The sequence below is a fragment of the Talaromyces amestolkiae genome (genome assembly GCF_001896365.1).
Source record: "Talaromyces amestolkiae strain CIB chromosome Unknown scaffold18.1, whole genome shotgun sequence".
NCBI classification, from domain to species: Eukaryota; Fungi; Ascomycota; class Eurotiomycetes; order Eurotiales; family Trichocomaceae; genus Talaromyces; species Talaromyces amestolkiae.
The window spans coordinates 81,228-102,325 of NW_024468054.1; the positions used below are offsets into that span (position 1 = coordinate 81,228).

The 21,098-nt window shown below is 48.4% G+C and overlaps 8 protein-coding genes across 8 annotated transcripts; 3 read left to right on the forward strand and 5 right to left on the reverse strand.

The window, feature by feature from the left end:
* Nucleotides 1-127: 127 nt before the first annotated feature.
* BHQ10_008083 (uncharacterized protein) lies at nucleotides 128-1,012 on the reverse strand (the record flags this gene model as incomplete). Its single annotated transcript, XM_040880850.1, has 2 exons — nucleotides 128-846; nucleotides 898-1,012. 2 exons carry the CDS (start codon nucleotides 1,010-1,012, stop codon nucleotides 128-130), a joined length of 834 nt encoding a protein of 277 aa, XP_040736586.1.
* Nucleotides 1,013-1,741: 729 nt separating this feature from the next.
* Nucleotides 1,742-3,234, forward strand: BHQ10_008084 (uncharacterized protein; the record flags this gene model as incomplete). The annotated part of the gene is made up of 2 exons (XM_040880851.1): nucleotides 1,742-1,837; nucleotides 1,888-3,234. 2 exons carry the CDS (start codon nucleotides 1,742-1,744, stop codon nucleotides 3,232-3,234), a joined length of 1,443 nt encoding a protein of 480 aa, XP_040736587.1.
* A 123-nt stretch (nucleotides 3,235-3,357) lies between these two features.
* On the reverse strand, nucleotides 3,358-4,910 carry BHQ10_008085 (uncharacterized protein; the record flags this gene model as incomplete). The annotated part of the gene is made up of 8 exons (XM_040880852.1): nucleotides 3,358-3,503; nucleotides 3,552-3,851; nucleotides 3,903-4,073; nucleotides 4,133-4,236; nucleotides 4,297-4,389; nucleotides 4,442-4,473; nucleotides 4,529-4,780; nucleotides 4,836-4,910. 8 exons carry the CDS (start codon nucleotides 4,908-4,910, stop codon nucleotides 3,358-3,360), a joined length of 1,173 nt encoding a protein of 390 aa, XP_040736588.1.
* A 401-nt stretch (nucleotides 4,911-5,311) lies between these two features.
* BHQ10_008086 (uncharacterized protein) lies at nucleotides 5,312-6,521 on the forward strand (the record flags this gene model as incomplete). Its single annotated transcript, XM_040880853.1, has 4 exons — nucleotides 5,312-5,355; nucleotides 5,423-5,673; nucleotides 5,734-5,886; nucleotides 5,938-6,521. 4 exons carry the CDS (start codon nucleotides 5,312-5,314, stop codon nucleotides 6,519-6,521), a joined length of 1,032 nt encoding a protein of 343 aa, XP_040736589.1.
* Nucleotides 6,522-6,892: 371 nt separating this feature from the next.
* Nucleotides 6,893-12,596, reverse strand: BHQ10_008087 (uncharacterized protein; the record flags this gene model as incomplete). The annotated part of the gene is made up of 9 exons (XM_040880854.1): nucleotides 6,893-7,353; nucleotides 7,584-8,283; nucleotides 8,333-8,668; nucleotides 8,840-9,045; nucleotides 9,597-10,804; nucleotides 10,870-11,053; nucleotides 11,110-11,247; nucleotides 11,671-11,752; nucleotides 11,808-12,596. The coding sequence occupies 9 exons, from the start codon at nucleotides 12,594-12,596 to the stop codon at nucleotides 6,893-6,895; spliced, it is 4,104 nt and encodes a 1,367-aa protein (XP_040736590.1).
* Nucleotides 12,597-13,104: 508 nt separating this feature from the next.
* Nucleotides 13,105-14,320, reverse strand: BHQ10_008088 (uncharacterized protein; the record flags this gene model as incomplete). The annotated part of the gene is made up of 4 exons (XM_040880855.1): nucleotides 13,105-13,324; nucleotides 13,380-13,802; nucleotides 13,861-14,181; nucleotides 14,232-14,320. 4 exons carry the CDS (start codon nucleotides 14,318-14,320, stop codon nucleotides 13,105-13,107), a joined length of 1,053 nt encoding a protein of 350 aa, XP_040736591.1.
* A 402-nt stretch (nucleotides 14,321-14,722) lies between these two features.
* BHQ10_008089 (uncharacterized protein) lies at nucleotides 14,723-16,607 on the reverse strand (the record flags this gene model as incomplete). Its single annotated transcript, XM_040880856.1, has 2 exons — nucleotides 14,723-15,526; nucleotides 15,573-16,607. The coding sequence occupies 2 exons, from the start codon at nucleotides 16,605-16,607 to the stop codon at nucleotides 14,723-14,725; spliced, it is 1,839 nt and encodes a 612-aa protein (XP_040736592.1).
* A 361-nt stretch (nucleotides 16,608-16,968) lies between these two features.
* BHQ10_008090 (uncharacterized protein) lies at nucleotides 16,969-20,722 on the forward strand (the record flags this gene model as incomplete). Its single annotated transcript, XM_040880858.1, has 3 exons — nucleotides 16,969-18,092; nucleotides 18,379-19,018; nucleotides 19,070-20,722. 3 exons carry the CDS (start codon nucleotides 16,969-16,971, stop codon nucleotides 20,720-20,722), a joined length of 3,417 nt encoding a protein of 1,138 aa, XP_040736593.1.
* Between the last annotated feature and the right edge of the window lie 376 nt (nucleotides 20,723-21,098).

Genomic DNA, 21,098 nt, shown 5'->3' on the forward strand with positions numbered 1-21,098 from the left:
CAGGTTATGCAAGATTTTACCGCCGTACTCCTCCAATGCAAGTAGTTGAAACATTATCATAATATCGTCGCCGCCGCCGCCATCATAGGTTGAAAGTGTTGAAACAGGACATTGCCAGAAAATATACTTATTCCTTCGGAGGTCTTTTCTCCAAGCCATAACCCCCAAGTCCCTCCGCACTAGAGTAAGTCCTTCCCTGTCCGGAATGAGGATTCCGAGGCCCACGAACCTGTAGGTCTTGCCTGAGCCAATGCATCACCAAATCTCCCAATAGACTGTTCTCAGCTGATCGATTGGGGATCGTCTCATTGAAACTTTCCATGGGACCCCATTGCTTCACCTGGCCCAAATGCATATGCACGAGATGCGTGGGCCACGACGCTAAATTATCCAGAATGTGCGTGGCATAGACGATAGTGCACTCTCTCGTCTCAGTCTCCCGTTTCAGGAACGAAAGGAAGTTACTACGAGACAGCAAATCAAGATCAACTGTAATCTCATCGAGAAGCAAGATCTGCCACGGCCGCAACAGACCCATGGCCAATTGCACGCGACGTCGTTCGCCATCTGAGACGGCGTGCATGCGCCAGTTGAGATCGATGTCGAGAATATCGATTAACTCATCGCGACGTTCTGGGAAAGCATTTCCGCCTACAGAGGCGAGAAGCGTGGGGACATCGATATCCGTACGCACGATACTATTGAGCACCCATTCGACGCCGAGATAGGTGACGCCTTCCATATTGTCTTTGAAAGGGTCTTTGCCTCCGATTGAGATTGTGTTGGTGGGAGCTAGTTTTTTGCCGGATAGGAGACGCAGGAGGGTTGTTTTGCCGGCACCGTTTGCTTTTTCTATCAATTGATCGATACTTCAGGATGCTAGAGTGGGAGTCATACCTCCAATGAGTAATGTCCTGCTTCCTGAAGGAAGACTGAGCCCTACATCCTTCAGGCCGTCGGATCCATCTTGAAATTTGTAGCTGAGATTCTGCACGTTGATTGAAGGTGCCATTTTGATTCCCGTTTCTCTTCCTAATCTAAAGGTGATAGTAATCGCTATAATTCGAGATGAATATAATCAGAAGGAATGCGAGGGGTAGACGATATTTATGTGTTATCATTGCAACGGGAAGTGGCGGGGACCGAGAGGCTTATGCCATTATTTCCGGAATTGACTCATTCGATTCGATCTCCAACACCGCGTCTGTATTCCGAAATCCCCATCCTCGTTGTTCACGAGCGCATGATAATACGTTGATAGCTTGTAATGTAGATATACATGTAAATACTACATGAGCAATCCCCCGATCCTTCAATCTTTCCATCCCCTTGAAATTACGCTCTTGCCAATCTACGCGTTGAAGCATACAAATATGCGCGCGAGGCCTAGCTAGGTGACCAAATGCCAGATTTTGATCTTATATATACTCTCACCCAGTTTATAGCTATGTTGAGAGGTTGTTTCTGTTGTTGACCAAAATGTGTGGATGTATTGTCTTGAAATTAATTACATCAAATACAACATTGTACCCGAGAACAAAAGAATGACTATGTAATGAGGTGGTATTAGTACTGAAATTCGGTGGGGTAATGAAATTCTATAATATCCGCACGCTTTGCCCAGTAAAACAGTATACATCACTGTTATCAGAACTTACAATTTGACACCTTCCGTTCCCAAAAAGAGTCATCGAGCTGCACCAAATTGGGATTATCATGGATCCAAGTTGATCTCGCTGAAATGCGCATTGTCCGTGCCCTGTTCACTCGTTCGCAAGCCGCGATCATGCAACCGCTCATCACAGTCGTCGGTGCAACTGGCACAGGCAAATCAAAGGTTTGCTCCGAACTTATCCTTCATCAAAGATAGCAAGCTGACTTCTGCAGCTCGCTGTAGACATCGCGAAACGGTTCAATGGCGAAGTCATCAACGGCGATGCAATGCAGCTCTACCGCGGCCTACCCATAATAACCAACAAGATCCCAATGTACGAACGAGAAGGGGTGACGCACCATCTCATCGACTTTATAGGCTTAGAGGAGGAGTCGTGGCGGATTGGACAGTTTCGAAAGGAGTGCTTGCGAGTTATACAGGATATTCATTCGCGTGGGAAGATTCCGGTGCTGGTCGGGGGAACTTCGTACTATGTGCAGTCTGTTTTATTCAATGATGCTCTAGTTGGGGAGGGGGCGGATGATGTTTTGTCAGATGACAAGCAAGCAGAACAACAGGAAAGCGGTGAGAGGATGTCAGGAGTGTGGGCGATTCTCGATGCGCCTGTTGAGGCTATGATGGAAAAACTGCGCGAGGTTGATCCCGTAATGGCAAATCGCTGGCACATCAACGATGGGAGGAAGATTCGGCGGTCTTTGGAGATATATCTCAAAACTGGCAGACCGGCATCTGAAATATACGAAGAGCAAATGCGTCAACGGCAGGCTGCGATTGACAAAACAGAAGGTGTCACGGCGGGTCAACTACGTTATTCGACGCTGGTATTCTGGGTACATGCGGAAAGAGAAAACCTTTACAGACGATTGGAAAACCGTGTGGATACTATGGCAGAGCAAGGACTGATTGCAGAAGCACAATCTTTATCTGAGTATGCAGTCGAACAGGAAGCTCAAGGCAACCCGGTCGATCTGTCCAGGGGAATCTGGGTTTCTATAGGATATAAGGAGATTGAGCCTTACTTCACAGCAATACGGAATGGAAACTTGAGTGAGAAAGAACTGGAAACGCTGAGAGAGTCTTGCCTGGAGTCCGTCAAAACCTCAACCAGGCAATACTCTACCAGACAGGTACAGTGGATTCGAAAGAAACTATGGACTGCGCTTGCAGATATAGGTGCTACTAATCAGCTGTACGTCCTAGACACCACTGATCCAGGAGCCTGGGACAGTTGCGTGGCAGAGCCAATGGAGCGTATTGTGCAAGCTTTCTTGGACAATGGAAATCTTCAAGATCCAAAGACGCTCTCTCGATTGGCCGAAGAAACGCTGACCGAAAGAGAGCACAATTATAAGAAAGTGACTGTGCCACCTGCTCAAACTCTAAGGCAAATGACTTGTGAGGTTTGCAATAAAACGATGATGGGTCAGGAGCAATGGGATATCCATATCCGCGCTGCAGCTCATCGACGAGTGCTAAAGGCAGCTGCAAAGAAAGCGCGGAATATGGAGTGGCTGCGAAACCATCCGCCTGCGGAGGCTATTGATGGACAGCCGGCGTAGTCCAAGTCAAGTTCGCAGATACTCGGCTTTCGGATGTCGAACTCGGCTGTTTAGTCTGCAAAAGCAATCCAATAGGAGGCAATTCCTGGTCTTGAGATTGTGTTGTTGGCATGAAAATTGACATCACTGCTTCGTCCTCCATGCGACAAAATTGGAAGATAGTATGTCACCATTACCATTTTCTTCAATCTTGAACACTTCAATCACTGGTGACTTTTCCCGTTTTCGAATTCGCCATGTCCCCTCGGTGTTGACCACGGTTTGGAGCCCTGATCTAGTCAGCAAAGACTTTATTGCCTTGTTCGGGTTAGACCTACACTCAAGGAAGGCGGCGGTAAAATTTATACAGATGTTTCCATCCCAACTTCCTCGACCTTCGCGTTTGACCTTGCCAGGCAATCCGTGGGTTTCGAGCTCCTSGAGCCGTAGGAGCATCCCATCTCTGTCGCGGAATCCGACCACAATTTTGGGGACACCAAGAAGAAAGGATTGCGCCCAGAATTTGAGCAGTTTGCGCTCATACTTGAGCTTCTCCTTGTCGTTGATTAACTCAGCAGTTGTCTTCAGCTCAACCCAATTGATTGGGTCTTCTTTGCGAACGGGTTTGCAATCCCAGACTGTGACAAGTAAGCACGATAAGAAAGAAGAAATGAGAGAGGTTCACTTACTTGCATCCACCTCGCCTCCAATTACCAATTTCGCTTTTCCAAAACCAGTCCGTACAACGGAGCAGTACTGGGCTTTGTTGTTCACAACTTCATGAATGCGCCCTTCAATCTTCTCGCGGCTTGTTTCACCCCATGTGTTTGGGATGACCGAGACTGCTTCGAATTTGTAACCTGCCGGAAGTCGCAGGTTACTCACGCGTATCTGAATATATGGCGCGGAACTTGCTTACCCCAATAAGCCATCATTTCTTGTGAAGGCATGCCAGGTGGCATTCGTTGATTTTTCTGAATCTCTTTCTGCGCATTTTTATACGAATTGTTCTCCTCGATGAAACTGTCGCAAGCATTGTCAGAAGTGGGCTTTAATATGTCGCAACATATCTGGCGCGCTTACATCGTTCCCTGCGCGGATCGCGAATCAGTACTGCCAGTTGAGCCCAATGCAGAGGAATCACTTACCTGAAAATATGTTGCATTCATCTCAAACCTAGCGCCAAATCAGTCAATATATTTTCTCCGATATTCCGAACCAGACAAACCCATTCAGCATATCAAAAGGCGCCGTCATGATCTGTCCACAAAATCATTAACCACCCTCTCAGCTCCAGCACTTGAAGAATGCACACCTTCGTCATCATCCCCCTCCAGGTAACAATATCCGCTTCGCATTTCTTCTCCGTACTCTGTTCCAACGCTACAATCGTATCCAAAAGGGCATCCAAATGCTCATCCGGCGCATCGTTGAGTTTCTGAAACGTATCAAACCCGGCGCTTAGATCGAGAGGTAATTGCGACGGTTGCGGTGGGTAGTAGTATTGCATAGAGGACTCGTCGAGGCGGAAGTTGTGTTCGTCATCGTAGGAGAAGTATGCGATTTCCTGTAATTTCCATTAGATGATGTCTGTCAGTAAGTATCAGTAGAAATATACTCACTCTAGGACGTCGAATTGCTGCATTGGAGCCAGAGAAGCGATGCAATGGCTGAATGTCGAAAATGTGTGAATTCATCGCGAATCGAGACCGCAACTGCGACAAGGACATAGAAAGCGCGCTGAGAGATTGCAAACGGGATGCTCTATGGTCATATCTCCACGAGCACTTATGATATTGTCTTTGTCTCTGAAATAGTTGCAACCTAGAAAACCTAGACATTGATCATAGGTATAAGACTAAAAGAAATTAAGAAATGGAAGAAGCCGAGCTCGTGGACATTTCGCACTTGATTGGCCGACGTAAGCAACTCCGCAAGTGCAAACAAGCTGGCCTGCTGCCCCGCCGATTCATCGTCTAACAACATAACATCTCACCATCTATGTGATCATCTTCCATTTGCTCGAAATAACGGACTGAACCAAAGCCACCAAAGACGCAGGAGTATATTGGAAGACCCGAATACTGGCCTCACAATTATGACGTCCAAGATTGACAAGACAATTGCTCGGCAGCAAGAAAAGTACGACCTCACTCTTCCCTCTTTAATCTAATAAATTATTAAGGCTTTGATAACTAACACTGCTCAGAATCGCTGCAGGCTCCTACTACGAAGCTCATCAACAACTCCGCGTCATCGCCGCCCGCTACCTCAAACAAAGCAACTACGATGCCGCTGCCGAAATCTTAACAGGCGGCGCAAAAGCGCTCTTGAGGGCTGGTTCGCAGCAGGGCGCCTCTGCGAGTGGTGGAGACTTGGCAATTATGCTTGTCGTTGAGGTCTATAATAAGGCGGAGTGGGAGATTAGTGCAGAGGATGCGGAGTCGAGGGGACGGAAGAGTATTCATCCCAAGTTTCGCTAGGATTTAGATGGGTTTTACTAATTCGGAACCTTGGCAGAACGTCTGATTGAATTGCTGCGCGAGTTCCCTCCGGATGAGCCATCGCGGAAGAGATATATAAGCGAGATGATCGGTTGGAGTTCAAAGTTTGGTCCGTTAGAGCGTGGAGATCCGGAACTTCACCATGCTGCTGGATCTATTTATGCTGAAGGTATGTTCATGTATAGGAATGGCCATGGTTTATAGATACTAATACAGCTAGAAAACGAGCCATACGATGCAGAGCGACATCTCGTCCTCGGTACTACCGACTCCGCCGAAACACTGGCAAAATTAGAATTCGAATGGTACACAAGCGACGAAGCGCATACAGCAGCCATTTACGCCTCCAGAGCGGTCTTCCCATTCCTCCTCACGGCAAACCTGCGCAGTGCCAACAAAGCCCTCCTCATTTTTACATCGCGTCTCTCAGCTGCGAATCCTTCACTCGCTTCGCAACAAGTCAGCAGCACAAGCTCTGATGTACGAATCTATCCATCACTACCGTTACTAAATTTCCTCAACCTTCTCTTGATTGCCGTTCAGCGCGGTAGTGCAGATCTATTTCGGGATTTGACGAGGCATTACACCCCTCATATAAAAGAGGTTGGTATCTGGGATGATGCGTTGGCGAGTATCGGAGAAATGTATTTCAATATCAAGATCCCGAGACAGGGAAACCCGTTGTTGGATATGATGGGTAGCATGTTTTTCGGAGGTGGTCAGGGTGGTGGTGGTAACCAGCGAGGATCGGGGCGTCAGACCAGGAAGGTGGAGGCGGCTCCGGCCAGTGCAGAGTTGGACTGATGATGATATCGAGTGATAATCAAAGTATGCATGTATATGAATGCACTGCCATAGCATAGACCTTGTATACGATAAAACAATCGTAAAATAATATTCGTTACGTCGCGAACGTTCAAACGAGAGGATCGTCCTCCGTCTCAAACATCCAATTATCTTCATCCAACGTCGCAACTTTACTTCGCAGGCTTTGTTGTAGCACATTCAGCAGCTCTTGAACCCATTGCATCAGTATTACTCTAAACGGATCCATAGAGTAGGAACAACCATACCTGGCTCACCACTCAAATGCCTATTGCGATTTCGATACATCATCTCAACCAAATCCGCCTCCAACTCTGTTCCCAACATCAACCATCTCATCCAAGCCGACTTTACTGGTTGAAGAAAGAAGGGATGGACTCACTATCCTTATTCTTCCCCATAGACTCTGACCCACCACTTGGTCGCCCATCTTCCTCGATTCCTTCCATGGCGCCTTCGTCCTCATCCTCAACGTCGCCTTCCTCGTCGCCTTCGTCGAGTGGTATGGGAGGCAGGACTGGGATGTCGAGTTGGAACTTACCGTTTTTGTCGCGGGCAATTATGTCGCCGTTGTCGGTTTGTAGGGTTGTTGTTGTTGATGATGATGTGGGCATGGGTCTGGGGTCGGGAGTCATGAGGTTGGACTGGTGGGTGGAATTTTGGGTGGTGTTGTTGTTGTTGTGGTGATGGTGGTTGTCATTGTTGTCGGTGGGTGTGTTGTTGGCGTCACTGGTTGAGGATTGAGGAGGATTGGATGCTGGGCGGCGACTGAGGTGGTTTTGGAAGAGGTTTCGACGCGTTGGAGGCATGGCTATTGGGATTCGGTTGAGACTGTTCGTCTCAGTAGAATGAAGGTGGTTGTGTACAGACAGAAGGATCGTCAACTTTAAATTTTGGTGGGGAACTTTGAGATCCACTTTTGAGCTATGACGTGCCGGCAATATAACAACTGGTGTAATTTATATTCATCTTTCCATCATTCCATTCGACACAATTCAACTGTGCTCTCCGCTTTCTGTCCCACCAAAGAATCGAAATAACCTAACAAATCCTGCAAACCCACAAAGTCTAGATCCCCTAACTCTGGATTCGAACTCTGCAGCACCTGTCCTCCCCACAAGACACGGACATAGAATCCCCCTTCTTCCACCTTTCTATACAACTCGAACACGATCTCAGCCCCCATCCCAGGCCAGACCATCTGCCTGATCTGCAAAAGCGACAGAATCCGCGAAATGCTCCCATCATGCGCGACATTGTGTCTATACAGCACTCGATCCGTCTGATCAATGTCTTCATTGAAGAATTTGATTTGTTCTCGTAGATGTTGCGCGAATTCAGCGACAAAGACGCCGTACAGAGCTACGCTGGCGACGAGTGAGGAAGGCGCGTCGCGGTACAGACGTGAGTATTCCCATTGTCCCAGACGGAAAACGGTGTTTGCTTGAGGGCGTGTTATGCATTCGTTGTCTGATTGCGGCGGCTGTTTGCAAGGCAGAGGCTTAGAATGACAAAGCCGGGAAGAGAGATTGTCAAAGTAGTGGTCGTAGCTGGTGTGCCAGTCATCTGCATTCGAGGGGATGCCGGAGATTGCGTCAAGAGCATCCATTAATTCTTTTGTCTTTTCGAGATGTGTTTTCCAGTGTTCAGAGGATGCAGAATCAGGCTCTTTGATGTTGTTGAAGAGCGATTGGCCCCCAGGGCAAGAATACTGGGGCTCTAGAGAGTCAAAGCTCGCTTTCTACGTCTCATCAGCAACACTTACGACGAATATCCGCTTTTGAACAAACCTGTACATGCAACGGCACAGCCGCCTGCTCCCCATACATCCCCCCCACAACCATGCCCGCAACCTGACTCGTAATCACATTGTTCGTAACTCTAAACTCCATCCTCTTCTGATCCAAATCATCTGGCAAGAACCGTAGAAGATCATGATAAACCTCATAAATGTCGCGACCATGCTGCCATGAATCCTGTAATCCGCTACGAGTGATCTGTGGAAAGACGCATGTACCGGGAAACCCTGAAACGGGAAATAAATCAAATGAACTGGTCTCTTCTACTTGCCAGTATGTATTGGCGCCCGTTTGCGGGCTGACTGAGGGTTGGCCGTAGTGGTAGAGCTGAGTGCCGTCGCAGTACCATGTATCATATTCCACCGGGAAGGTATTTGATTCATATGGTGTTCTTTTGTGATGGCGATGAATCTATTGTCGCATTAATCTTTGCTTTTTTTCTCTTTCTCTCTCTCTCTCTTTCTTCCCCCCAAATTTAGAAAAAAGTATAGAACATACTATCTCAACGTAGACAAGCTCATACTCCGCCGGCGCAACGACGTATTCCCGTCTCCGCACATGCGGCATGTTGCAGTAATTGTACTGGCCATATCGCTCGTCGGGGGTCAAGGAAGTGTCGAATATGAAATCAAACACCCCGTCGGACCCAAGATTTAGATCTAGATTGTTGATGGCGCCGGGGTCTGGTGGGTGCCAACTGTTGTCTACCGCGAGAGTGATTGTTGTTAGTATCGCGCCGAGGAAAATGGAGACGTGCGTGGCCATCGTCTCGTGTGGGAGTGTGATTTAATAAAGATAAATTGAGAACCATTTCAACTCATGACATCTTAATGAATTTACTCTTATCCATCATTTCGATGTTTTGAGGGTTCTTGTTCAAGTTGAAGTGAGGTTGGCCTAAGCTACGGAGTATGACAGCTTAGCTTGGCCACCACGTGGGTCTGCCATCAATCCGTCACGAACACTACTTATCGCTACCACATCAGCTAAACTGCTTTTCATATGATTTGATCTTGGGACTCTAGGAGAAAAGTAACTGTATTATAAATTCAACGGTATTATTAGTAGTCCGCGAGAATAGTGTTGGCAGACGATAAGAATTGCAACCACCTAGGATGTAGAGGTGCCTCAAAACGCGACAGTATCAGACCAATCTGGTGATAGGAGAGCGGTCCACAAACCGACTGACTAAAGCTTTCAAAGGATAATATGTCTATATCAGCTGGGAGTTACTACTCTATTGGCGTTGACTTACACATGAGAAGCCGTGGTAGCGTCCATATCTTCCCAAAATGCTGGAGTTGGAGATGCAATATGCTGATATGGTGATCAATATCAGGCCCAATGCTGTGCTCTGTCAGATTCGGCGTCTTTCTGTGGAGATCCAGAAAGATCAACGCCGTGAAGATGGTGAAGGAAATGGCTGGGTCGACACTCAAGCAGAACGAGCTATCCCATTGATCTGCAATCGACGCAATATCTTGGCACGCTTCATAGACTCGTTGCCAGCTTACTAACCACTCGTCACCCTGTCGCAGACCAGGCTGTGCGAGTGAGAGAAGTAGCTGTGCCATTCGAAGCTGAAGTACAGTAACCGTCCTTGCGTGATGGTCAGCATGGGACTCGTTCAGAAATGCGTTGCGTCTTGGATTGAGCCAGCCCGCTGGCAGAGCTAGGCGAACCGTTGCCAATTGCCGCTCAAGTTTGGTGACATGCGCAATTAATCCTTCCTGGGACCGTACCAAATGCAAGCGGAGGACAAGACCAGCCTGGCGCAGAACGGTTGTCGCTATATTGTGCACATTCTTCAGTAGTGTCTCTGAAGCTAAACGGGCGGCGAGAAGCACTTTTGATATGTCTTCTGGATTGGGTGGTAAGTAGAGCTCCCGAAGCGAATTGACACACTCTGATGATGTCTGGTGATTTATAAAAAGCGAAGTGCTTATGACGGTATCGTCAATCAGATACGGTGTCCCAGATGAGATGTTGGTATAAGAGTCAAGGCGATAGATGCACCACCAGAGTGACCGCCACTCTTGAATATCTTCCTCACTTAGAATACTCCAGTCAGGATAGAGCATGCGGATTTGATCCAGGCGATCGATTCCAATACGATAGGCCATGCGCGTCACTCTCCCCACGCGTAACCATGACTGATGACCAGGAAATTGATGGAATTCGTAGAATGCTAGAAGATAGGCTTTGCGAAACTGATCTAGTGAAGGGCCATCGCCGATCAGATCATCCTCAAACTTACTTGAACTGAGCAAGAGATCCAGATCGGTATCCAGACCGGGTAGCAAGTCATCCTCATTTGCGGTGAATCCAGTGAGCTTCGCGGTAATGATGACTATCGTTGAAACGAGATCCTCGCTACATAGGGAATTTTGGTAGCTTTGAAGAAAGAGTTCTTTGGAAAAGATAGGGTTCGCATCTTGTATCAGATCGAAGTAGGCCGCGAGGCTGGGCCATGCAGTGTATTAGCTCGATCAACTTGAACACCCTCAGGAATAAGAAATAGCGCTTACAGAAACTCTACCTGTTGCGGGGGGAAACGTGAGTAGCTCGCAAGTTGATTAATGCTCCCTGATGTCTTGTTACTGGTAGTCGTAGAGGGCGACGTCAATATAGATGGATCAATCAAGTCAGAGCCCTCGGAGGCTGGATGAGCGGTTTCGTTCCCTGAAAGATCATCTGCTGGGACATCACGGACTGCATTGATCATTAGTAGACATAGAATATTAGTGTACAGTGTCAATTGAGCATACCTGAAGACCTGCGGGACTTGGACGAATTGGATGTATAATGGGACCCAATCGGGGGCCCAGGTTTGCGCTTTACCGAAGTGTAATTGCAAGTCTCCCCGAGATCGAAGCAGCGAGAGCAGGTTGGCCGTCCCTGGTTACCTATCCAAGTTTAGTAAAGCGTCGCGGTGACTCGGTCAAGAGCATACACTTTGTCTTCTTGCTTGAGCAATCTTAGCTAGGGTTTTCAATGCGGAGAAGAGATCACCTTACCGGATGCACCTATCGCAGACTCTTAACGGCATGGGTCTAGCTTTGCCCAGGGGGACTTCCTTGATGCCTTCACAGAATCAAAAGACTGTAATCTTGCCCGAGAAGGAGATTAGTGAAGGAAGGAGTCGAACGGAAGTAGAAGATCATGTTATCAGGTATGGAGTTCCTCCGCGGAGGAACTTTTCTATGTATGTAATGTTTCGCCGACACCTTTCCATGGTTACTTCTAAATGCCTAGATGCTACAGTCTAATTTCGTGGACTGAACTATACCATACAAAGACTGAAGCCGACCTCATCTAAGCTTGCCTACGTGTCTGATCTTCCTGATGTGCTTCATCATCTAATCGTGCTTTTACACGGGCGAGCTCGAATCTTCGGTATAAAATCCAACTCTTTCAGTCTTGTCAGTTCCGATCCTACTGTAAACGAGATAAGTGGCATACTTACCAATAGCCGTAGTGGTAAAAGCACAGCAAGCCAGCGGAGAGATTGCGCCAGAGCCCCTTCCCATATCTCCGGGCTGACTTGTGTTCGGATCAACTTCGCGACCACCGACTTGGCATATGCTTCGGGCGACATGCCGTTTCGATTGCCTTGATACTTGATTTTCTCAACAGTATTCTTTATCGCAAGGTAAGACGATGTCTCTGGGGCGTACAGTCCGTGGTGCAAAATGTTGCTACGCACGAACCCGGTCACGATTTCGATAACATCTATATTGTACGGCTTCACTTCTAGTCGGAGCGTCTTGGTGTATTGGCTGAGTGCAGCCTTGGATGCATTGTACGCCGCTTGCCATACGACGGGTATGTCTCGCGTCACGCTTCCGATCTGCACGATTCGTCCTCGACTTGACCGACGAAGAAGCGGCACGAATACCTGGCAGAGGCGCATGACGGCGAAGAGGTTGACTGTGAACAGCTTGGTAACTTCTTCTATCTCTAGATCTACTGCTGTCGATGCGTAGTGTGTTCCTGCATTGTTGATCAGGAAATCCAAGCGGCCGCCAGTGCGCTCAGATACAGCGTCCTTGAGATTGTCAATGCTTGCGAGATTGTTGAGCTCCAGGGCAAAAGCTTCGATTCTGTCGTACTTGCTTGTTAGTTCGTGGAGGGATTCGGTGCGTCGTGCTGTCGCGAGAACCGTGATTCCACGGTTCGCAAATGCGATTGCGAGCTCTTTTCCGATTCCACTGCTACAGCCCGTGATGAGGGCAAAGGAAGTCTTTTGCGACATGGAAGACAGATGCTCAGTGCTGCACATGTGGTAACGTGGATTTGGGCTTTAGTGTAGATGATTTATTTCAGAAGGGAACCCGTGAGCCTTATTCTGATTTTCAATGGCACGTCATGGAATCGATCCCCATTTTTGAACCACAGACCACTCAATATTGCTGCAAACCCTGTGTGAATACTCCGAACAATAAATATCATGACCTAGGTAACCTGGGAGATCCTTAAGACTAGTAACATGATCGGATCTTCTTCAATATAAGGTACATGTATATGCTAGGTAGCGAGGAAGATGCTCCGCGGAGTAACTTGGAATTAGCCCTAAGCCTAGCCCTTATGATCAGTACTTAGTACATGCATCCAAATGTATAGTGTCTATAGCAAACATGCCAAAGCATTGAAAAAGGTCATCATAATTGTATAAATTTTTAATGGAATGGAACCAGACAGTAACGCCAGAGCAAGATGCCTACCACAGAACGCCGTTAAATGCACAACACCACATATTTTACTCAATTGGGCGTAAATAGCTCTGGCTTCATATTGATCTTGCACAGTTTCGCGACACAGCCACTCAATTGCAGTAAAGTGCCCACGCCATCCAAGATGCGCATGTGTGTGAATCCAATCTCCTTGATGAACTCGAGCTTAGCGTGTTCGGATAGTGTCTGAATGGTCTTAGTAACACGGAACATGGTGCTAATGATGTCGTGCGAAGAGTAGCCCAGATTCCTATATTGCAATCAGTATTGAAAAGATTCATTCAGCAGTCTGACGATTAACGTACCATAACTCATTCAGAATGTCCAAGGCAGAATCCACCTTCCCCTCCCAACAAGCTTTAATCATAGCCTGTACTTTAATCGGATGCGGACTATCGACAACTCGAAAGACGTTATCCCCACTCACAAACCCAAAACCAGCCCATGTACTCTGCAAGTTATTGATTGCTTGACGCATGTCACCCTCCGCACTAAATACGAGCGCCGCAATGCCGTCTTCCGAGAACTCGACCTTTTCGGCTTCACATATCTGGCTTAGACGTTTCACGACTTGACCATCTGTCAGACGGGAGTAGCGGAGAATAGCGCAACGGGATTGGAGAGGCTCGATGATCTTGTTGGATTGGTTGCAGGCAAATGCGAAACGGGTTGTTGTCGAGTAGATTTCCATGGTACGGCGGAGAGCTTGCTGAGCACCAGGCGTCATACTACGTTGAAAGTTAGCTTAAACGAGTTGCTGCTTCATCACGAGTTTAGACAACAAACCTATCCGCCTCATCAAGAATAACAAGCTTATGCCGTCCCGCAGGAAGCGTAACCTTCTTCTGCGCAAACCCCTTTATTCGATTGCGCACCACATCAATACCACGCTCATCACTCGCATTTAACTCCAGGACAGCCTCCTTGTATGCATCGCCCAACATCTGTCGCGCAAGACACAGAATAGAAGTCGTCTTTCCGATACCCGGCATGCCTGAGATAATAACATGAGGCATGTTTCCATCCTTGGCGATAATTTTGAGTCTTTCGATCGTTTCGGTGTTGCCGACGATGTCATCTAGGTAGACGGGGCGGTATTTCTCGACCCTTTTCGTAATTAGTTTGGGCAGTTCACATAGAGGGGAGAGGGAACATACCAGGGAAGCTCGTAGTCGGGGGGAGCTCCGGCTGTGGAAGCATGGAGACCATTGCGGGCTGCAGCTTTGGATGATTCTGCTTGAACCATATTGATCTGTTGTGTAGGCTCTTGACTTTGTGTTGTTGCTTTCTCAGGTGATTGTCTTGGAGATGGCAGAGGTCCAGGTAGCGTGAACGCGAAAAAGAGCGGGACGCGTTGGATACTTAAGTGGTGGTCCGTGCGGGAGCTCTAGGATCAGATGCCATATAAATTACATTCAAGACTTGATCGAATCTGCTCAAGTATATGATTAATTTATTAACATTATCATCTAAACATAGACATACAGCTCTGATCGTCACGTCCTCGCTCAATCGCTATATAACACCGTGCCCACCTCGCTGTGGGATGCATCAAATAACACTGCAGCTCAAACGATAGACAAGAATAGTAATTATACATGATTAAAAATTGTAGTTTTGAGTCATCCTCAAATGTCGGGTATGAAGCCTATCGTTTTTGCCAGAACTTCCAATTCGGCAATTTGATAGTCCCATCCCGTCGGTACATCATCCAGAAGTAAGCAGGAACCCCAGCTGCCACGAAGCCGACGACAATCAGTGTTTGAAGAGGTTCCGCGATGACAGCTCTGCTGAGAAGAAATAGACTGACGCAGCAGAAGATAATAGGCGTCGTGATCCATGTCTTGTAAGGTCGCTCCAAATGCGGTTCTCGTATCCGTAAGACAATCAACCCAAGAACCGTGAGAAAATAGAATGTGTATCCCGCCACACCATAGAAAGTAATCAACGTGCCGAATTCTCCGACGACAACATACGCTGCAGTGAGTGCAGCGTTGAAGAGCATAGCATTCACTGGAGTGTAGCCGATAGCTGCGCTTCCTCCACATAGCCAGGAAAACGCCTTGTGGAACCATGACCGACGCTGCAATCGACTGCCCGTAATATTGTTGCTAGACTTTCCAAAGCCAATCTTTCCAAACATGGCTGGGAGATAGCCCTCTTTTCCCGCAGCATACACAAGACGGCCACTTGTGAAGCACGTCGCGTTGAGAGCTCCTAAACAACTTCCGGAGACCACCAGGGCTAGAACGAGTGCTCCGACTGGGCCGAAAACTTTGGCGCCAAACTGAACAGCCACTGTATTGCTTTTGGCTATCGTTGCTTGTGGCAGAACAAAAAAGTAAGAGACATTGGCCATGAGATAGCAAACAATCACCACAGGCATTGCTGTGTGTATTGCACGTGGCAAGTCACGGTTCGGATTCTTAAACTCGCCGGTCACGTAGTTTGTCTTTCAAAGTCAGATTTGCCTCACCTTTGTAAATGAACAGACTTACATTGTCCCATCCGTCGAATGCCCACAGCCCTGCATATAGCGCAACAGCCCAGTCAGAGATGTCTGTGCTTGTCCCCTCGAACCAGCCGGAATTCTTCCAATCTTGATTGGCCTCTCCCTTTGACGATATGCCCGTTATGGCGACTATGACTCCAATGATTGTGACTGCGAGCAGTGCGCCGAACTTGAAAAACATGGAGATATCTCCAACAAGGGTAGCAAGCTTCGTCGACGCGCAGTTGAGGATCGTCACAAACAAAACGCCAGCGAGTCCTACACCCTTGTTGATCCACGGACTGATCGTTTCCACTTCGGTTCCGATAAAGGCTCTTACGGCATACTCGCCGAATATGATGGCTATAATTGCTGCGGAACCTGGTTTAAGTACGAAAACCGCGCACCAGGCAAACAGAAATCCCATCATCTCGCCAAAGATCTTAGACAGATAGACTTGCGGCCCACCGTTCAACGGAATCGCTCCTCCCAGTTCTGCGTAGCTAGCTGCGCCTGTCCATGCCAAGACACCTGCCAGCGCCCACACGATCAAAGCTGCGCCTGGCGACCCAGCATTGAAGTTGACCTGACTCGGAGACGAAAATATACCCGAACCAATGATCAAACCAACAATCAACGATAGTCCATTGAGGTAAGTCAAGGACTTGTGCTTTTCCAACGAGGCGTCGCGAAGCCCCGCATACCGTTCCAATGAAGTTACCGAAGGTGCGCCGAGGGGAGCATAGCCGCCAGCGGTTTGCGAAAGGGGGAATAAGTTGCTGCCAAAGTCAAAGGCAGACGATACAGAATAAGAACGGTTCGGTCGTGTGCGACTTGTTCCCAAGCCCCTTTGTTCGGATAATGGGTCGTCGGCTTCTAGGGACAATCTCCGGGACGAAGAGATGCCTGATCGCGAGGATTCGTATGAGGATCGCCCGGCAGAGCCAGCGTCGGACGAAGCGAGCGAGGCAAGCTCGAGGGAATCGCGCGGTGGTTGGCCGTTGAGAGCCTGTCTCTCTGCAGAAAACGTCACAGGAGACATTTCTGGCGGTTATCGAGTCTCGAAGTTTATGGAAAGTGAACCGTCGCCATGCCAGATAACATCAACCGTCTTTGGTTCCAGAGTCCAAGTGATCTCGTAATTGGAAACCTCGATATTGCAGTCGTGTGAATGAAAGAGATTTGATGAGAGTAAATTCTTGAATGTGAAAACAAAGCACGAGCAAGGGGGCAATAATCAGATCGTCCTTGATCCAATTATGCGCCAGAGATGGCGGCTCCGCAGGGAAGGCGCCAAGCTCGAGTGATTTGCCGTCCCGCTCAACCTTTTGGTCCATTCCATTCAACACTTTGGCTGATCATGGCTTCCTGTATATATTGATCGACCAGAACGGCAGCTCACGATGCTTGTCTCTACGCGGTGTCCTCACTGGAGGACGCTCAAACTCCCGCACCATATTCCCCGACCGTCATCCTCCGTCGCATCTCGCAATTATTCTACAGCCGCATCGTCAACCCCAAAAAGGCGGGTATGGGTTCGCTTAACAGCGGTCACGTTGACAGCTGCCGCAATTGGAGCCTACCTCAGATCACGACAGGACACCTTGGACGCCAATTTGAATCCGTTGACATTTGCGCGGTACAAATTGGTGTCGAGAGAACAAGTCTCGTCAACAAATAGTATATTCACACTCGAGCCAGCGGCGTCGGCAGACAATCACGAGACATACGAAATAGCATGGCAGACGGGAGTATGGAGCGTGATGTTCAAACAACCACAACTGCAAATTGGGCGAGACTACACACCGCTTCCACCGGTTGACGATGCGAACGAAGATGCGAAAGAATCGTTGCGATTCCTGATTCGTCGGGATCCGCATGGAGAGGTGTCTCGGTATTTACACACTCTACAACGAGGCGCCAGTATTGAAATGAGAGGCCCGCAAATAGAGTGCGAGATTGACCCGGAAGTGAACGATATATTATTTATAGCCGGTGGAACGGGAATCGCTCCCGCCTTGCAGGCTGCCTATATTATATTCAGACGTGCTGTGGATGGAAGAAGGCCTAAGATCCACATTTTGTGGGCTAACAGGAAACGAGAAGATTGCGCAGGGGGTGTCAGCGACACGGCCAATATATCACGACAAAAGTCAACATGGTGGTGGCCAATTCAGAAGGAAATCACCAGGCCTAACAGCGCCCTTGAAACCAGCCCGGCGCAAATCAGTCAAAATGCTATAGTTCGTGAGCTACAGGACCTCAAAGTTCGCTATCCTGGTCAAATTTCTGTTGACTACTTTGTTGACGAGGAACACACATTCATCAGCACTAAAGAGATCAAGGCATACATTGACTCTATACAGCCTTCTCCTAACACGAAGAAAATGATTATCATTTCTGGTCCCGAAGGATTCATCAATTACATGGCTGGTCCAAAAGTGTGGGCGCATGGGTATGAGCTTCAAGGGCCTGTTAAAGGACTTATCCAGCAGGTTGGCGTCCAAGACTGGGAGATTTGGAAGTTGTGAGATGTACATATAGCATCCTTTTAGTTATAGCATGGCATGGAGTTAGTCTTTGATCACTATGAATATACTGTACGAACGTTCCTCGGCACAAATCATCCGATACCGGGTAGAAGGCCGGGCGCTGAGTCATGATCGGCCCGATCCCCAGAAACAAATTTAACTTGATTGGAATTGCACGCTTCTTCATTTGTCCACCGCAAACTTAGGTATTTCCATGTTTTCGCCTTGTGTTTCTTTCACACTGATATAATATAGAATGCCGTTCCACGCTTCATTAAGCAGGCGCGTGACGCTCCACCAGCGCTCACTACGCACTGCCATCCGATCCTTCGCCTCGTCTCGATCCTCCCTCTCCCAAGATGTTTTCCACACGCAATTGAACAACCCCGAGGTCTCGGCCATCTTATCGTCGATGCAATCTAATGCAACTGTTCCGCAGACCCTGACCGAGAAAATCGTACAAAAGTATGCCGTCGGATTGGCAGCCGGAAAATTTGTCAAGGCTGGCGATTATGTGACCATCAGCCCTCATCGTTGCATGACTCACGACAATTCGTGGCCCGTGGCGCTAAAGTTCATGTCTATCGGTGCCTCTAAGCTACACGACCCAAATCAGATTGTCATGACCTTGGATCACGATGTGCAAAACAAGACCGACAAGAACCTGCAAAAGTACCGACAAATCGAAGAATTTGCCCAACACCATGGAGTTGAGTTCTATCCTGCCGGAAGAGGTATTGGACATCAAATCATGGTTGAGGAAGGTTTCGCATGGCCGGGAACTCTGGTTGTTGCGTCTGATAGTCATAGTAATATGTATGGTGGTGTTGGGTGCTTGGGAACGCCTATTGTGCGTACCGACGGAGCTAGTATCTGGGCGACTGGAAAGACGTGGTGGCAGGTTCCTAATATTGCACGAGTGGTACGTGTATTTTGATTTGGCTTTTGGCACACGCTAATGAATTTATGGCAGCACTTCACCGGAGTTCTACCTGCCGGAGTTACTGGAAAAGATGTAATCGTCGCTCTATGCCACTTATTCGGCAAAGACGACGTTCTCAACCACGCGATTGAATTCACCGGCTCTGAAGAGACAATGCGCAGTCTCCGGGTTGATGACCGCCTCACGATTGCAAACATGACTACAGAATGGGGTGCTCTGTCCGGCTTATTCCCTATCGACGACGTACTAAAAGGCTGGCTACGAGGCAAAGCTACTACAGCAGCCATGGGGCTAGCTGACGGACCCTACAAAACCCATGCTGCACAACGATTCACACACGACCGGTTAGAAGAGCTGTTTAGCAACGCATTGACCGCGGATAGGGGTGCGAAATACGCCAAGGAACTGTTTTTGGATCTGTCTTCTCTGTCGCCCTACGTGTCCGGCCCCAACTCGGTCAAAGTCGCCACTCCGATTGGCGAATTAGAGGCTCAGAATATTAAGGTTAATAAGGCGTATCTTGTTTCATGCACCAACTCACGTGCATCTGACATTGCCGCTGCTGCACGCGTGTTCAGAGAAGCTGCTGAAGCTAATGGGGGTAAAGTGCCCAAGATCGCAGACGGAGTCAAGTTCTATATTGCTGCCGCGTCTTTGCCTGAACAGCAAGTGGCGGAAGATGCTGGTGACTGGCAGGTCCTACTAGATGCTGGAGCCGAGGCTCTCCCCGCTGGTTGTGGACCCTGCATTGGGTTAGGAACGGGTCTTTTGGAGCCTGGTGAAGTTGGTATTAGCGCTTCCAACCGTAACTTTAAAGGCCGTATGGGTAGTACTGATGCGAAGGCCTACCTTGGCAGCCCCGAAGTGGTAGCTGCCAGCGCCTTGTCTGGTCTTCTCAAGGGACCTGGTTGGTATCAGCAACCAGAGGGATGGACTGGGGTGATCCGGGGTGAGGGAGATGGTATCAAGGAGGAAGACCGCATGCTCACTGCCGAAGAGGCATTGGAGAAGGTCATTGGACAACTCGATAACCTCATTGCGGACGGCGAAGAGAAATTTGGATTGTCCGAGCAAAAGACAGAGCCGGAAGAAAAGGACGCTGGATCTCTGACAGAATTGTACCCGGGCTTCCCAGAACGTATATCGGGCGAAATCGTGTTCTGTGACGCAGACAACATCAACACCGATGGCATTTACCCCGGCAAATACACTTACCAAGACAATGTGCCCGTCGAAACCATGGCGCAAGTGTGCATGTCCAATTACGACCCGTCATTTGCTGGCGTTGTCAAGGAAGGCGATATCCTCGTATCCGGCTTCAATTTCGGCTGCGGCAGTTCGCGTGAACAAGCCGCAACCGCGATTTTGGCCAAGAAGATCCCGCTGGTCGTGTCTGGTAGTTTTGGAAACATCTTTTCGCGCAACAGTATTAATAATGCGCTTATGGGATTGGAGGTGCCTAGACTCGTGGAGCGGTTGCGGGAGAGTTTTGGCGATGGAAAGACGCTTACGCGCCGAACGGGCTGGACACTGACCTGGGACGTGCGCCGTAGTCAGATCGAGGTCACGGAACACGATGGCACGACATGGACGCATCGGGTGGGCGAGCTGCCTCCTAATGTGCAGGAGATTATAGCCAAGGGGGGTTTGGAGAATTGGGTCAAGAACGCGATTGGTGTGTAAAAAAAAAAGAGAGTCAGGTGAATGTATTACTTTGAAAACTATCTATATGTATGTATGATACCAATTTGAGCTACGTATTCGGCTTTCTTCAGTCTTGCCGCATGGAATGCATAGACTTCGTATAAAGTGGCTTACGTAGGCGACGATCATGGTATACCAAAAGTGCTTGTCTGCTGGTACTAACCTAACTACGTATAATGCTAAACATGCATTAAGTAAAGCGTGAATGGCCAGAAGGGGACCAGTGCCCCCTCCACTGCCAAATGCAGTATCAAGTTGCAAATTCAATCTAACAAACCGCACCAACTCAGCATCAAATCCCGAGGAGGGGGATCAATATACCTACGTACGAGGTAGGACGTATGATAAAATACGC